This window comes from Mesitornis unicolor, unplaced genomic scaffold (assembly GCF_000695765.1).
Source record: "Mesitornis unicolor isolate BGI_N332 unplaced genomic scaffold, ASM69576v1 scaffold11818, whole genome shotgun sequence".
Taxonomy (NCBI): domain Eukaryota; kingdom Metazoa; phylum Chordata; class Aves; order Mesitornithiformes; family Mesitornithidae; genus Mesitornis; species Mesitornis unicolor.
In genome coordinates, this window is record NW_010202596.1 from 8,485 (window position 1) to 26,798 (window position 18,314).

Consider the following 18,314-nt stretch of genomic DNA (forward strand, 5'->3'; position numbering starts at 1 on the left):
AAAACAAATAGGCTTTACTTGTATAAGCTCATCAAAAGAGCTAATTGTAAATGATCAAACATTATAAGTAAGTGTGTGAATACACTGACTCAAATGCATAAAACAGAGGTTCATTCATCACTCATAGCCTTTGTTGTTTCACAAAACTAAGTTTTATACACCTGTTTCGGGAAAGGACAGGATCTAACAGTCCTGGTAGTTCATGTACATCATGATATAGTTTGAAGTATGAGAAGTTTGCATAGTCTGGAGGGTTTATAAATTGTAGGTTTATAGGTTAATAAAAGCCACCCTTTGGGAAAATGTTTAATCATCATGTGTGTAATATGGTAGATGTTTCAGTTAGGATTTCAGTGTTTTTTAGGAAAGTGTTTGATGCTTCTTTAAGATTCAAATGTTGGACTACTGTGTAGTGAAGTATAGGTTTGCTGTTATGCATACCTGTACATCTGTTTTCCCTTAAAAATTTTGATTTCTTTGTCTAGAGGGTTGTAAATGAAATGTTGTTCTGTGCCATTGCTAACTAAGTGTACTTTCTGAATTTCAAAGTTACAACAAGTGATAATATTTGTCAACTCCAGATTTAATGATAATAAAATTTTTTTACCCATCAAAGAAATTGTTTGAGTAAAACAAAATTTCTGCACAAATTCCACATAAGCACGGACATCCCAAAGGCTTTGTGTGTGCACTTCTGTCTGTGCCTAACTAGAAGGGGCTTGTTTTCAAGTATTAGTTGTAAAATGTTTGCACTCATGCATGCACACACCCATAAAGAGAAACCATCACTTGTTATTGGTGTTGGACAAAAGTCTGTTGATATGGCTAATCCTAGGAGTTCAGATACTCATCTGGGATGGATGAAAACTGTTCAGATTTACTGACTCTGCAAATATGAGGTGGGAAAATCTCAATTACAGACTTTTTCAAACAGCTTCAGTATTTTGATATGAGAAGTTTGAAGAATGGAGAGTATGTTCTTGTGTGTTTAGAGAGGGTTCTTTGCTTTCATATTTTTTTTTACTGTTTTAGAATATTCAGAGCTTCTACTGTTCTAGTGAACCATGATTTATTTTTAAAGGGATTAATCTCTATTACACAAGTACCAGAATTTGAGTACATTTTTGTACGTACATATATGAGTGTAGAAATGTATCTTACCTTTTCCCCAGTAAATGCCATTAAGTCAGAGGCACTGAACATTTTATCAAAACTAAGCAGCCCCTGACAGCTGAGTAAGTCTCTGTAGTAAATTATGCTAGTAGGATTCCTGTCCTTCTAATAACTGAAGGTTGGGAAAAGCCTGTGTTGTAAAACACTTGGCAGCCATCAAAGCCTCAGTTCTTAAGTCCATGAACTGCACTTTCAGTCTAAAAACAGGGGTGCACACACACACACAAAACACACACATGAAGAATGGAATCAATGCCTCAAGGTTTATTCCAGTGAACAGAAGTAAGGTAAACATGTCTTGTGTGTTTCCTCTGTTCATTAAAAGGTGTACATGGTTAAAGGATGGGCAAGGCAAAGAATAATTATGCATGGAATAATCAAAAGTGAGGGTCTGTCTTAAGGAATTTTTTCCTGCTTTTTTGTTTTTTTTTTTCATTTTTTCCCTTTGTACTTCTAAGAGATACAGCAGTGGACACCACCTTAATGTCACTCAGTAGAATGAACCGTAATGCATTTGACCTTATGCTTTTTTCCCTTTTGCATTTGGAACAAAGTCTCATTTTTCTAAAGCTGTTTTGGATAGACAGTGCTTCAATTTTATTAATCTTAATCTAAACAATAAAATGTAAATTAATTTATATAAATAAAAAATAAATATTTTAAAAATAAATATATTTTTGTTGCTTATTGAAGAATAGTTATTAGGAAGATATTTCACCCATGTGATGGATCTTATATTTTAATTTAAATTGCTTTGCCATCCAGAGACACAAAAAACTTAGAAGAATGCCACTGTGTCCCTGCTTCATGTCAGGCAAGGCATTTAAATATCTTGACATTTAAAGCTCTTTCATGCTGTTATCACTTTGTGTCTGAGCACTTTGTATGGTACACAAGGTGCATGACAGTATTACAAGATCAGAAGTCACTTGTTGAACTGTCTTCGTGGAGGGAACCTTTGCTGGGTGGACTGCCAAGCGCAGAAGGGAGTAGCTTGGAGGAAGGATTGTCATGAGTGTTATTGGCACTTCCCACCCGGAGCTGAGAGCTTGCAGCCCTACACTGACTTTGGGCTTGTTATTCTTAAATCTGAGGCTCAAGCCTACAGAGAGAATCTGTGTGTGTTTACAGCAGGACTTATTGCTACCTGATGTTCTGCATTTTCTACACAAATAAGCTTTTTTCTTTCTGTCATTTAGAAGACAAAACATTGATGGAATAAACCATGTTTGCCAGCACCAGGGTTACTGAGGACTTCATGCCCTCTGACCACGGCCAGAAAAGCTCACCCCAGGAGAGGAATAGCTGCTCTCCTGGGCTTGGCAGGGAGATGCCTGCTCAGCTGGGCACTTTCCGCTCCTATTAGCATAGCCCAGCCTATATCGCACACACACCCAGTAATACCTCATTTTGCCATTGGACTGATGCCAAAAGCACAAGCATTACAGGGAATATAAAGCGGGAGGTTACTGGAAAGAATCACAAACTAATGTGAGACTAGACCAAATTTTTGCAAAAAGCAGAAAATGTGATCTTTGCTGTAAATGGTTCTTGCATTTCATGTAGCTGTTTATATGACTGAAGTGTTTAGTAAGTGTTTTTATTGAGTATGTTAGAGAGCAGCTGCAGATATCTTAAGTGCTTCTGTTATTTTTTTTTTCTCTGTAGTTTTGGTACTGCAAAATCTCAGAAGGAAACTGGGGACTGACACAGATCGGGGTGATTCCTCAACCGTGTGCTCTTCTGAAAGAGCTACTGCTTTTTGAGAAATGATGACAGGAGCAAAAAGGAAAAGAAGTGCAGTCTGGAGGAAGATTCAGGCTATTCGCTTTGAAGATATCAAAGTCTGGTGTATCAGAAGACTGCCCATCTTGAACTGGGTGCCTGTCTACAACTGGAAGGAAAATTTGATTCCTGATACAGTTTCTGGGATGATGCTGGCCATCCAACAGGTGACTCAAGGTATGGTTAACTCATTTCAGATTCACATTTTGAAACCTGGTCATGCTGAATTGGTCTGGTTGTAATTTTTATTTCTTTCTTTCTTGTTTAATATTATCTTAAAGCTTTGGTTAAAACAAAGACATGCATATATATCTAATGGTGATTTAAAATATATGGAAAAACATATAGTATTATGTGTATACAGCGGATGTGCAAATGTGGATAGAAATGCCTTGTGTTATTGTGGCTAATTTCTGAAAGCTGGAACTTTATTTTATATCCCACCTCTTTGATAATTTTTTTAAGACTTAATGTAGGAGACAAGTGACTGGTAACCCTACTCACACAGTGTGGTTATATACAGTGTTTTATTGGTTAAATGACGGCCTTTCCCTATTTCACAAGGAAAACAAACTATAGCTACATGATAATTGCATTTTAAGACGTACTGTTCTGGAGTAAACATTGGCATTATACTGTTACCTGTAAAAGCCTGGAGTGCAGCAGGAACAATTAACAACTTTCTGTGTGTACTTCAGCTTCTGTGCTGATTTAATGCTGTATTACCTTACCTACCATGTCTTTTTTCAAGCAGCTATACAATGTAGGGGTGGAGCTAGACTCCATTTGGCAGCTCAAAAAGACAAAAAAAAGGAAGAACTTCCCCCCAAAAAACCTGCACAGCAACCTGCAGAAACCTTAAGTCTCAATAATCTGGGTTTGTAAAGTGATTGCTACTGGGAAATAAATGCCTTAGTCAGTTTTTTATGTGTTTTTGATACTGTCACCTTCTTTTGGTAATACTTTTTATTTGTCTCAGGCAAATCACAGCTTATCTACCTCAAATGGACTTTAACTCCTTCCTTTATGTAAACTATATGTATTATTTCTTAACAGTTTCCCATTTTAGCTATATTTAACTATCATTCATGTTGTTATATTATAAGCACTCCTTTAATTGAATTATGCTGGAGCTGGAAACAACCAGTTTGTATAAGTATTAGTGCTTTTAAAGTAATTAGGAACATCTGCATTGGCATGATTTAAGAACCTGAATACCATAACACTGTAAAGTATCTAATTTCACTGGTATGTGCGTATACAATTGTAATTAAAATGCTGCTAATAACAGTATGTTGAAATTCATCAAAAAATATTTAATTAAACAGCAGTTCTGCACTGCTGGTGGTTTTACCCAGGATTTTCTTTTTTGAGTTCTGTACCAAGAAGTAATTTAGTGTAACAGATAAATATAGAAAGATCCGGTGAAGACAGAAAATGTTGGTTTTGTTTTTCTAGATTATTTTTATGTAATCTAGAAATAATTTTATCTTTATTTTATGCTGTTTAAAAACAAATGTATAGAAACTCTTCCCTCTTGCTGACCAATTTTTGCTTTCTCTCTCCTCACTGCTTCTCCAGATTTCAGAATGGTTTTAGAGCATGGAAAAGAAAAGTTAGTTATCATGTTTGTGTTGCTTTAACTTGAACACAAGATATTTATCTAGAGCCTGCTTGTGTTAGCTCTTTTCCTAGCATTGTAAGCCTTCCCGTTACCTGGACCATCATTTAGTGCTTTCACAGTGAGGGTTTTACAAGAAAATTGAAAGTTTTATTTGTTATATAGCATGAAGGGAAAAAGACCTCAGTTTTTGAGAGGTCTTATTGTGTCTGTTTCCTTCCACCCACAAAATAAAACAAGAAGTTTGGTAGTAAAATCAAAGGCAGAAAAATCTAACAATGGTAGGAAAAAAATATTAACCAGTGGTAACTGACATGCAGAGTGCAGTGTCATTCGGTGTTGAAGTAACTTGTTTAACTAAATTCAAGTACATGGAAATAAAGTTGAGTTATGGAAGTATATGGAAAAATCTGCAGTTGTATTTGTGTGCAACAGCTTTCTGAGTGCTGAAAGCTGCATACAACAGGGTAGAAAGCAGCTGAGTAGCTTGAGAATAATTAAGATGGACCTTCCAACTGAGCTGTGTTTTTCACAATTTCCCACTGTGGGATCTCTTACTCATCTGGCATTGGTCATGTTCAAACTATTCAGGTTGACAACTGCTCTGATTTGGTGTAATATGACCACGTTCCAACTTCTAATCTAAATTTTAGATGGTATAGCTGTCTTTCCTTTGTAAAGGAAGGAAGGGAAGAGGAAAGTCACTATTATAGTGACTGTTACAGTGTGTCATAGTGACTGTAACAAAGATAATGCTCATAACAGCTTCTCACAGAGTTTTCAGACATTGTTTCTGGAGAATTCCTGTGCAATAGCAAGTTATTAATGTCTGTGCTCTAAGTTTGAAAAACAAAAGAGCAAATTAATAGAAATATCAGCAATCAATCTGTACAGATAATATTTGGTCCCAAAAAGTCTTTTATAAAGGTAGAGGATAGTTCAGAATAGCTGTTCTTATGCCATCTTTTATTTTGGGTAAAGTTTTAAAGAGTTACTACCATTCATCTGCTGATTTTCAGAGTCAAAACTGTTGGTTTCTAAGTGTGACTTAAGCCTTCAAACTCCTGTAAAATACCTTGAAAATTGAAACAGTTGAGTTCATGTAGCAGTTTAGTTTTAAATGTCTTCCATCATGACATACATAAACTAGAAACTGTCCTGTGGTGGCAGAGTCTAGGAATGGTGTACAGGAGAGACATGCTACCTGAGTATGTAATTGTCTTTACTTCCATGTGCAGTGTGGAAGAAATGGATCTCTAGAAGGTGAGCTGTTACCTTGCCTAACACTGAGATAAGGTAAAACCATATGCTTTGTGCCTCAGGTGTTATCCTTACTCTCTCACTATGTTATCCAATAAAGAATACAATAATTATTAAAGAATCAATTGAAATGGTGTAATTATTTCTGCAGGCAGTGAATCTTCTGATGCTGCTTTTCAAGTGCTTTTGAAGCCTGTTTAAAACATTCTCAAGTCATATTTGACCATTCAGCAAAAACTGATCAATCACATTCAGTATAATGAAAGGATCCAGTACTGGAGTGGGGGAGAGGAGACCAAGAGGTGTAGGAAGATAGGAAGGAAAGGCATGGACCCAAACAGTCATTCTCCAAGTGTCCCAGTAGTTGTTTCATTGTCTGCTATAAATGACAAGTTCATCTCAATTAATAAGTCCCAAAATTCACTTCTGAAGTCTTCTGTCCTATTTACCTGTTGAGACTATACTTGTATGGTCTCTGTATGTGTCCTCTAATAGTGGTGTCCTTAATCTAATTCCACAGAAGAGGGAGAAGGACATGTCAGAGACAATTATGTTTCTACAAATTTTATAAAAATGGCCTGTGGAAACAAACCCTACAAGTTCTAAAAAGTGATAATAGAAACTCATACCTTGTTGGGCATTAGATAATCTGTGTTAAAAAAAAAAGGCACTAATTATGAGAAATATTCTGTTGGAGCTTGTGCAGTCTCAGACTGCAAAGTCAGTCAACTGTGAGTCAAAGCCAGTAAAAGAAACTAGGCTTCATAAGTTCCAACTGTCTTTTAATATTAGTACCAACTAACATTTAATAACACAGAACTCAACACCTTATTTTTCAGACATAGAATCCTTATTCTTACCTAAGATAGAAAAATAATCTTTGAATCTAAAACAAACTTTGTCACCCAGTCTTGAAGTTTGCCATATACTTACATAGACAGTTAAGAAACTTGAGCTTTCACATTTTGGTAATCACTACCTAATTCATTTGTGTTTCTCAAAAATCTGTTATTGATAGACTAGAGCAAGATGTCTCTAAATTAACAAATAAATCCTTAATTTGCTTCTTGGACTAGCACTTCATTGCTCTCTTTCCTTTCCCTTTAAAATCTATTAATGCCTCATCAACAGTCATCATATGAAGGTTTTTCTTCCTGTTTCATTCTGTGTTTTTCACCCATACACACAAATTCAATTGTTAGATGTCTCATAAATGCCTAATCTGCTTTTTTCTCTCCATATTGAAATTGGGCTAAAACAAAGGTTTTGCTTGAAACACAAAAATTATTCATGCAGTACTATATTGACAGTTTATGGTGCAAAGACTACAAGTTTCAATTGTTTGCTACTACTACAAATGTCCAACGTCGGAGCTGAGTTTGACCCTTCTAAAAAACCCCAAACCTGAAAATGTTTTTTCATCCTTAGGAAAAAAAAGAGGAGAAAACAAGACATGGTACTTTCTGCTTAAGCATTTGGTCTAAACTGAAGCCTCAGTACAAAATTAGTCCTTTGTCTCAGTTTTCCTGAAGGATGATGACTTTTCCCATGGGATTTGGTCAAGCACATGGATATGTAACTGAGGTTAAACACAGAAAATGAAACACTCAGATCGAGGGCTGAGATGAGTAATCATTGTGTTGGGGTTCTGAAAGAGTAAATAAGTGACATTGCAGACCCGGTAACCTTTGATGATTCCGTCAAATTTGGAATGATATTCTATGACTGGATCATAGTGAGTATAGTGTTGTATTTGAGTTACAAGTCTACATTGCAGATAAGGGACTGGACTAGGTGCAAGCAATAGTGGTGTATTTCCTTTTAATTATAATAAAATTATATTTGCATTGATAGCAGCAAAAGATACCAGAGTGTTTGGTTCCGCTAACCAGTTCTGAAGGAAGACTCCAGGACAGTTAGTGAGTTTTGCTTCAGATCTTGATATGCATTCTAAAGACAACTCCACTAATACTCTCAGTTAGGGGTAGTTTTAATGTTTTGCTGGAAAATAATTAGCCTAATTGAAAAAAAAAAGTATTGTTAGGTGGGTTAGGAGCTGCAAAGAAGCTGATGACCACAGGTAGTGCTGAGTGTTGATTCATTATCTGAAATATAGTGTGTAATTTTTGTCACTTCTATTCATGAAAGATTATTTCAAACTTCAGTAGAAGAAAAGACTAGGAGCACCAGGAAAGCAAAGATTTTATTTGGGACAAGACTTAAATGGCTTGGTGAGATTAATTAAAATCTGAGAAGGATTTTACACGGGAAAGACATGTAAAGTAAATGACAGTTGCAGCACATGAACAAATGAGTATAGAGTAGCATGAATATGTTTGGCCTTAAAATCGAAAGTAGTTCTAAAAATATTCCATTAAATTACTGGGACAAGAAAATGTATCTCCTTATCACATAATTCCAATCATAGGTGTACTAAATTACGTTTGCCCCTCATAAGAGGGAACAAAACACAGGGCACAAGGGGGTTCCTTCTTAAGTTTATGTTTCTTTCCAATATCTGCCACTGCTCAAAAAACCTGAGAAGTTTAGAACTGTATTTCTGGATCCAATCTTTATCTTGCTAGTTCCCGGTATTTGGCTGGATTCATAAACATTAGGGTATTTGTTTTGAAATAAAGAGCTCTCCATGTGCTATTCTGCATATACTCAAAATTTGTCCATGTGGAAGCATGAGGATATAAGATTTGGGCTTTCAGATTTGGGACTATGACAGTGTTCATAATTTTTTTTAACATATTTTGTAGTCATGTAGCACATGGATATACTTCATATAGAGTTTATATGTAGTGTTATACATTTGCTGCCTTTCCTATGACCTTTCATGACCAAGATATACTTTGACTCAAGCGGGTTTTGGTGGACTGCTATTTTGAAGTGGTAGAGGGCCCTTAAGATGTATTTCCTCTAAAAGTGAAATATGAGGATGGCATCTGAAGAAATCAGTATTGTTATTCCTGCCGAATGTTTTTTTAATTCTGCAAACCCTGTAATAAGTCATGGAGTATTGGTGTGCTTTGTATTTTCTAATTAAAGTTAATTTAATCTCAAGCTGGATTTACTGCTGAAGAACTAATTCGCTAACACTGGCTGGAGACCTTGCCATTAGAAAAATGAACTGTATGGCCTTCATGCATTCCAGAACTGGTGCCCAGTGTTTTGGAAGGCATGATGCCAAAAACTTATATATTGGGTTTTTTTAGGTTTTCATGGAGGAAATTCAGCTGTGTCTTCTCAAGGGTGATGGTTGCAGGGTTGGGGTTTTTTTTCAGGTTCTGACCATAAATGTAGACATAAATATACTCTGAGCTGACTAACTGGAACTAATAATTTTATTAAGGGGTAGAGCTGTCTTGTAAATATATATCTGGCATACAAATAGCATGTGTAGATGAAATTGAATAAACACATCTGGAAACAAAGCTAGAAAAATCTCCTAGAGAATGCATTGGAGAATCCATGTAGTTCATAAATGATTTGTGGAAGAGAATGTCCAGCTGAACTCTGTTATAGTTCTCCCATACAAATAATGATGTAAGCTAATCATGAAATGTAGCATGTTAGTAAGTATGTGTAGGGCAATGTTTCATATTTATGTAACTTTCCAGCAGAGAAATGCTGCTGTGCGTGCAATATTTCATTTCTAATGTCTATTAAAATTCTTCCAAGTTACACATGTGCTAATACAGACCTGTCTGACAGACTACTGGGAATGTGAATTCAGCTGCTGAATGACCTCTCAATCCTTTGGAGCCTAATGTCCAGATACACTTGCCTTAGTATGAGCAGATAAGCTGTGCAGATGTCCATCCCTGCACCTGGGGATGCCTGAGCACCATGGACAGAGACTGAGAAACCTGGGCCAAGCTGATTCCCTGAAGGAAGAAGAAGTTAGTTCACCTATAATCTTTCAGATCAGAGAGATCAAGAAAACTCTTAGTGCTGAGATCCTTGGCCACCAATTTGTCAAAAATGATTCCATTTTCATGGGTTTCAAAAAGTCCAGTTTACCTTGATTAAGGTCTACCATCAGTCATGATCAGTCTTTGTTTCTCCACAGCACTGATGCTTCTCAAAAGACTAACTCATAGTTACCTGCTTGCCAGAACCTTCTTATGGTATTCATTCTCTATTTATTCTTACTGAGATGCACAGGAATTTCCCTATAATCCAGTTTCAAAATGCCTCTTTAATGTTACTTTGGATATGGCCATCTTCTTCAGGTATGACTGACCCGTGTATAATAGTTCACAGAATTCTCAGTATAATGGTTTATAAAATCTCTGTGGTGTCTAGATATTGTGTCAAATTAATCATAAAGAGGTCTAAACATTTAATCTCTGATTATTTGCAAAAGAGTCATAGCTTTTTTCCAGGAGCTCCATTAAAAGAAAAGACTAGATTTTTTTCTGTCTGTTTTTTCTTTTGAGTGTATTCAAGCCTTTTTTTTTATGTACAGAAGGGTCAAGCTATCTCAAATAAATAATTCATAAATGAGTCACACAGTTCACTTGTTTTTTCTGCCATAGTACTTGCATATTGTTTCTTTTGAACATCAAGATACAAATGTCAGTATCTGGAGATCTGCGAAGTGTCAGAATAGAACAGTGCTTTTCTCAAATATACCTTTGAAGTAGGTGTTGTGGTACACTGGGAGAGCTGCATTTCAGATACTGTGAAATACTGTGAATTCAGGCACTATGACTAATATGGCTGAGATGCTTAGTTCTCACCAGACTGAAGGAGACAGTTTCAGGGGAAGGAACTGCACTGAAGCATCCTTCAAAAAAGAGAGAATGGTAACTAGCTCAGTATTGTGTGGTCTCCAAAAGATTTATGGTACTTTTTCAGAATCTGTCCTCCCATCTTGCTTTTACATTCTTCATTTACTTCAGGCTTCTAAAAGCAGGAGAGCTAAGGAATTATTTTAAGCTCTCTGTCCTTAAATAAGTCAGCCAGAAAGTACAATCCACATATGTAGCCCCAGCATTAGGGGGAGTCAGTGTCATTAGGAAACAGAGATCTTGTAAGCATGAGGTGTATGTGTGCACCATTGAGACAACTGATACTGAGCTTTCGAAATTTTGGAGGCAAATGCCGTTATTTCTGAAGGATCATTTTGTGGTAATAGCTTTTAACAAGCCAGTGTCAAAGAATCTTCCAGAACTGTAGGTTTATATAGGAAAATTGTTCTGAATTATATTAAAAATGTTTTCTATGACAATTTGGTTTTTTGTTTGTTTGTGGTGGGTTTTTTGTTTTTGTTTTGGGGGCTTGTTTTTGTTTTTGTTTATTTTCTTTTCAGTAAAAGATATCTATCCTGGAGTTATAAATTAAAACCTGTTACATGAATCTTTGAGTGTCTGTTTTGTTGGTTCTCCAAGAGGGATTCATGTGTGTTAATTCTACATTTTAGGTCATCTACAGGAAATACCTTTCTTATTACATAATTCAGCTTCATGAACAAAGGGAGAAATTGTCTCTTTCTAAAGCATTAGAGAGTGACCACAACTGCATTTTTAGCAGGATGAGATGTATTGGTGTCATTTTGGGTTCCCTAAACTTGGGGTCTGAGCATCTTTATCGTCATGCTTAAGATTAAAATGTTACAATAACAAAAAGTTATTTGAATATATTCATTAGCAGAAAAACTTTTAAATTTATAACTTTTCACACTCAACAGTAAATGATACAAATTTTGAAAGTCCTCAAATTAATTGCAGACTTACTACTTTTCCCATGTCTTCATTTAAATTTTTGGCTTATGTATCATATTTCAAAAAGACATGGTACAGCTTTCCTCAGAACAGATGTATGTATAATGAGCATACTTCCAGAAGCAGAAAACTGTTAAATAGTTGACCATACACTGATGATTCATAGCTCTATGTAAAATATTTTTGTATTGCTGTAGTTTTGGCACTAATTGGCAGAAACTGTCAACTTAAATGGAGATCTTTCTCCTATGGTAGAACGTGGCCTTGTTCTTATTTGTATCAAGCTTGTTATTTTGCAGTTATCTGCATTTGACCCTTACCATCAGTGGTGCAACATCTTTTGCTTTTCAGTGCAGTATGCCAGAAGATTGTTATGCATCTGGTGCTAATAAGGGAGCATGGCTTTCAATGAAACTGTGTAGCACAATGTTGTCTTATGATAAGGAGGTTGTTAAAACAAAGAACCACAATATTAATGGGCTGTATCTGAACTTACTGTTCATTCTTTGTTTGCATTTCTTTCCCTGGAATTTATATTGTTATTTGAAAACCTTAAAGTCACTGCCATGGGTGCTTCTCCATATTACCAGTGAAGATTATGTAGGATCCTTATTTCATGACCTATTTCTTTTGAGTATTATTACTGTTTGGAATGAAAAAACCTAAAATAATGTTTCCTGTCTTTTGACTAGTTCTTGAGCATATGGAATGCATTGTAGTGAAGTTTAATATGAAAATTAACAAAATGAACAGGAATATACTACTGATTATATCTTTGAAAGTATTTGAACCTTAGAACATTATATGCCTAATCAGAAAGCCTGAAGTCTTTACTAATTCTGTTTTACAATGCCTCTCTGCTCTTGCCCACAATTGACATGGTTCAGTAATGGGAGCAAAAAGCTGACAAACTGAGCCAGGACTAGAGTCAAAGGCTGGTAATTTTAGTTGTGTCCTGACTGCCATGACCTCACTGTGAAAACAATGGGACACCACTTCTAACATTTTAATACAAAAAGATCGTGAAAGGTCTACCTGTGAAAGGGGGAAAAAAAGGGTGTTGTTCGTGGGTCAGAATCATCTTTTACATCTATTGATCATGTGAACATAGATGTAGATTGTATGATTTACTTTTAAAGATCTTCCTGGTTCGTGATAATAGTGTGCTAAAAAAGAGAAAAAAGCAGAACTGATGACCAGTAGATATTCTAATTAAAGGGCAAAAGAGCAATGAAGTCCATTTCTATTTTTAAAAAAAGCATCAAAGTTCTAAAACAGACATGTTTTAAAATATGTCCTCTCCTTTCCAAGTCATAACTGATGATGGTGCTTTGCTGAGCACAGTGTGGATGAAGATGATCTGTGTAAGATCCATCTCAGCAATATCTTCACCGTGATGTTTTTCTAAAAAATGTTCTAGGTGAACTACTAGCCCTTGTCTGTTCATAGAGAACTTGACACTTTTAGGCTTTTGGTAATTTATTGCCTCCCCTCACCATCTACTCTTTGTCACACACTCAAAGCCAAATTCAAGAAGAGATCTCTTGAATCAAAATGTTCTGAATTGCCACTGAAAACCTATAAGCAGAGATAGTCTTTGGCACTCTCCATATATTAAAACTATATAAACCAGTGCTTCCGATAAAAAAAATGCTTTCTGGAGTGGTCAGGAAAGTTTGGTGAGAACAATGAATCCTACGTATTTAATTTCTTTGGAGATTTCAAATGTACACAGAAGGCAGCTCTATTCCATAGACCATGTGTGGACATTCCCCCAATAAACACACACATACAGACTAGCTTAGTCTGGTCACTAAGGCTGAAGATGGACTTCGGAAAGGCACCTGGTATGTTACACAAGCCAATCCTGTCTTCCCTACTGCATGGCAAGGTATTCACCAAGACATATGGAGGAAGTCTCCTGGGCAATTTCTTCTACTCTTAGTATTTAGGAGAAAATAAAAGAAGTGTAATGGCAGCAGAGGTTGCTGGTCTGAAGCGTGGTCCTTTTTGCTGACTTGCAAGAAGTCAATGCAGATTTGCTTGCTATCTTAGGTATCTAAATTTGAACAGCAACCAAAGCTGCTTTTGCAGGAATGTTTCTTAAAAAATGTTAAAAAATTATTTCTTGGTATATTCTGAGACTTTCTATGAAAAAGGTGGATGCTGTCCACTATAGCTAAGCAATGATGTTAACTAGCGAGCCTGCAAAGCTAAATCCTAACCAATTCAGTTTGTTCTCCATCTCAACAGGAAAGTCAAATACTTTGTTTCTGGACCAACAGCTTTATGTAATGAAAAAAAAGTTAATATTCAAATGATTAAAAAACCCAGGCACCTAAAGGCAATGAACTCTGGAATACTTTTTTGTTTAAGAAGTTGGAGGAAAACAGCCTGAAGTGGCTCCATCCAAACCAAAATTACATGTTTTGAACTGTTTGCAAGAAATAACCGTCTGACCACTTGGAGATCTGGCAGTCTCAAACCCATGTCTGTGAGGATGGGGGCGAAATGGTGCTGCCTTCTCCTGTGAGGACTATTTTAAAAAGTTTGGAACCATTGATGGAGATAACTTGGAAACACCGTAGCTAATGCCATAGATTTTATCTGTGATCTGTTTGTTCCTGATCCTCATCGTACAGTATTTGACTTATGCTCTAGGTTTTTGTAAATGGAGGTGCACTTTTTTTGTGCTTTTAATAGAATTGTAGATGTCTCCTCATTTAAAAAAAATTGAATGCAGAACAGTTTTATCTTCATATAGTGAAGTAATTTCATTTAACTTTCTGTAGGGCTGGCCTTTGCAGTTCTGTCTTCAGTCCATCCAGTCTTTGGTTTATATGGCTCTTTCTTCCCTGTAATTATTTATGCCATATTTGGAATGGGACGTCATGTTGCAACAGGTAAGTGTCTATTTGGTAAAAAAATTTTCAGAAATAAGGAATTTGAAACTGAACTTTTTTTTTTAATAAGATCAATGGAAGAAAAATTATGTAAGACTAAACAGAAATAAGATGTTTTTTGTGATTCTTTTTACAACTATTTTTTGCCAGTTCAAGTACTTTAAAGAGCCTCATTAAGAAAATATTGGAGTTACTCCTGCCATTATAATTTAATATTGCATTGACACTTCCTTTGTAAATGTAGTTTACTAAGGGCTTTTTTATTTTAACTCTACTTTAGAAGTCTGCTTCAGGCTAAGGTTTTAACAAAGGACTCCGCCAATGAGATATATGCAAACAGGAAAGAAAAAGTCTCGGCTGCTTCTTAAACCATAGAGAAAGCACATTACTTCTCACCTGTCCAAAACACAAACCCTGCATTTCTCAGAGAAAAAGAAAAAAAAAGAGCTTTCTGTGCCTGTTATTTGCTATTGTATTAAAGCCAGAGGTTCACCCAATGAGTTCAGTACAACTTCTGTCCATTTGCAGAGCAATTAGGTAGGCAGCAAAACGTTTTCCCTGACTACCTAATCCCTGGCTCTGATCTCCTAATAGGTTGGCAAATGCTCTGTTTCTGACTACAAGGATCATAAGTTATAGATGGAAGTTGGGAAGGATACTCAAGAGATTGAACCACAAATTCTTTGGTGTGCAGGAGTGGGCACTCAGAGGCCTCTGAAGTTTTCAGGAAGGATGAGACAGACCCAGTCATAAGTCATGGTAGGACAGGGTAAAGGGAAGCAGCCTCTGTGGTCATCATAGAATTTAAGTAGAAAGGAGGTATGTTTTCCTTGAGTATAAACACTCCTGAAAGAAGGAAAGATGATTCCAAGTAATCACACACAAAATCAACTCTGCAGAATCTGTTTGCTCAAGTGTATGCACTAACAAGTGTTCTCATAAGAAGTTAGCCACACGATTTGAGCACCATTTTTGTTCATAAATATTCAGTTAAATCTTTAAGAATTGCTGAAGAGCTATAACTTGTCTTACAGCAAAAGGAAAGCTGAGTTTGTTTTCCCTAAAGACACAGAAAGTATTTAGCCTTTTGATGCCTGAGAAGGATCTGTGGATGCTGTTAGCAACTTCATGCTGTAATGAGTGATGGAATGTACTCAGCTCCTGTAAGAAAGAGAAGCATTCAAAAAAAAGGTGAAAATTTAGAATTTGGAAAACAGTTGTGACACTTGAGTAGAGTGTCACAAGAGATTAGTATACTTTTTAAAAAATCCTTTTTCATTAAATATATTAAAAAATGAATTATTTAGCAGTGTATTGTCAGTAGTTTTTTAGTGTAAGATAATTAGGAAGACAAATATCCCTCATATCACAGAATCACAGAATATTAGGAGTTGGAAGGGACCTCGAAAGATCATCCAGTCCAACCCCCCTGCCAGGGCAGGATCACCTAAACTAGGTCACACAGGAGATATGAACATATATAAGAAAGTAAATAAGTAAGTATCTGTCTGACATAAATTCTAGTAATGAAAACAGATGATAAAATGGGTAAGTACAAGAACCAAAGTCTGATGCTTGGGGGAGAATGCCATTCAGAAGCCCAGAGATCCATGGCCACAAGTGCCAGCACAGTCCCTAGTGTGGAAACGTGTTCCTTTCACAGGTGTCTACTCTGGAATTTAATCTTAAGAAAAAAGGATAACAAGACAGTTCTCTCGCAGTCATAAAGATGTTTTTAGATAAATGTATGTGAGATATGCTGTTGATCCTTCGAGTAGAAATGTCCCATGCACTCCTCCCCCAGCATCAGTTAAGGCATTATGGTGTGCAGGCTGAACTGGAGCTATACCACCTGCCTCAGGCCCCTGAATGCTCTGTAATTCCTCATGTACATTGGTGACAATTTCTTCTCCTACCAGCACTTTCTGTAAGATCAGCGGAGCTCTCCATATGTTTATAGGCTGTAAAAGTGCTCTGTGTTAGTGAAGTCAGTTATTTTAGCATTAAATGGAAAATTCATCAATGGCCCTGTTCTGTCAACTTTTACTCACTTGAAATGTCTTTCTGTGACACAGCTGGTCTACCTTAAAAGATTACTCACCTGAGCAACTAACCCCTATACGTTCTTCTTGACTTCTTTTCTGGTATATTTGATCTTGGAACAACCTCTGAGACAGCTTTATCTGTTATAATACCAGATATAGATCTTTGATTTTAGATAGAACTTTATGTAAACTGTTTTCAAATCCATTGTTAAGTAATTATTTTTTAGGTGGTAATGAGAGAACAGGTTTAAAAGAAAAAAAAGCAATCTGAAAAGTAAAATACCTACAACTATCCTGAATGCTGCTTGAAAAAAATGTATTATAGGCCCAGGTAAAATGTATATCATGATACAAAAATGAAAATGTGATCCAAGAAATCCTTCATTACTTAAACAGTAAAATTAAGGATATTGCCTAGGGAAGAGTTTGGCACTTGAAAATTGGAAAGCTTGACAAAATGAGGTGAGCAGGAAAGCCACAAAATGTGGTAGGTCAAATATATTCAGGAAGATTAGAAGGCTAAACAAAGGAAATTTGAAAAGTGCCATGGAGACGATGATCAAACTGGTAATTAAGTTTTTTTAAATACACCAAAATCAGAAAGCTGGAAAAGAAACTAATGGGAGACCTTTCTGACAAAGGTGTAACAGAGATATTCTGTAATAAGACCACAGGACTGGCAAGTTACCATCATAATTTCATCTGTCAGATGGGCTCTGGAGGGAATCCTGGGAACTGCAGACCTGTTCTGCACCCCTATTATTATAGACTATAATAAAAAATAAGATTGCTTAAAAACATGCATAATTAGAGTCTGTTGAAAAGGAGTTAATATGATTCCTCTAAAGGAAAATCCTACATCACTAACCTCCTAGCGTACTGTATGAGTGTCAGTAAGCACGTGGCAAAAGGAAATACTTTGAATATGAGATATCAGAATGGTCAAACATCTACAGATAAGGTTCCACACTGAAGGTTACTAAAGAAACTAAGTTGTCCTTGTGATACAAGAAAAGTTCTTTTATTAATTATTAGCAGGTTAATGGATAAGAAGTAAAACACAGGACTTGTTGGTCATTTTTCAGGGTGGACATGTCCCTGGTAGGTTCCCAAGGAGTTAATGCTGGGAGGTTTACTCTATGAAGGCCAAGATGAAAGTAGACCTGTATTCACCAGGTCCTGCAACAGTAGAAATAAGGAGAGCTCAGTGAAACTAGTGAGAGATTACTTAAAAAGACTTTGAAAGCATAGATTAAAAAATATACAACAGCAGATGTTGAACTTGTGGAACCTGCTCCCAGAGGACATTGTGGAGACAGAAAATACAAGCAGGTTCAAACAGAGATTTGCCAAATCCATGGATGCTAGTCTATAAACAAAATCTAAAAGAGCCATATAAGAATGTACTTCCCTAACAGAACAGCTATGGATGCTAGGAGACTATGAAGAGAATGGCCTGCAGAAACTGGCCAGGCTTTTGTGTGTTCCCTGACACCTCTGATTGCCACAGCTAGAGACAGAGTACTGGGCAAGATGGACCTTTGGTCTAACACAGTAGGACATTTCTCATGCTCTTGGAGCTCTGCATGATGTGTTTATGTGTCTTAATATTGAATTATCATCCTTATTTATCTATTTGCCATTAAACTTGCTCTGCCTCCTTTTATTAGAGTGTAGATTTTTGTGTCATGGACACATATTGCTTCTGGAGAGATTCCGATTGAACTCCAGAAGAAATTTTTTAACCATGAGATCAATCAGACATTGGAATAATCTCCCAGGGAAAGTGGTA

General features: G+C 36.2%; 1 protein-coding gene across 1 annotated transcript in view; it reads left to right on the forward strand.

Annotated features, from left to right (window-relative positions):
• Positions 1-2,778: 2,778 nt before the first annotated feature.
• SLC26A7 (solute carrier family 26 (anion exchanger), member 7) overlaps positions 2,779-18,314 on the forward strand; it is a 61,741-nt gene continuing 46,205 nt past the window's right edge. Inside the window, exons 1-2 of the mRNA XM_010190451.1 lie at positions 2,779-3,135; positions 14,367-14,477. Coding sequence (XP_010188753.1) covers positions 2,943-3,135; positions 14,367-14,477 — 304 coding nt within the window. The 5' untranslated portion in view covers positions 2,779-2,942. The remainder of the gene's footprint in view (positions 3,136-14,366; positions 14,478-18,314) is intronic.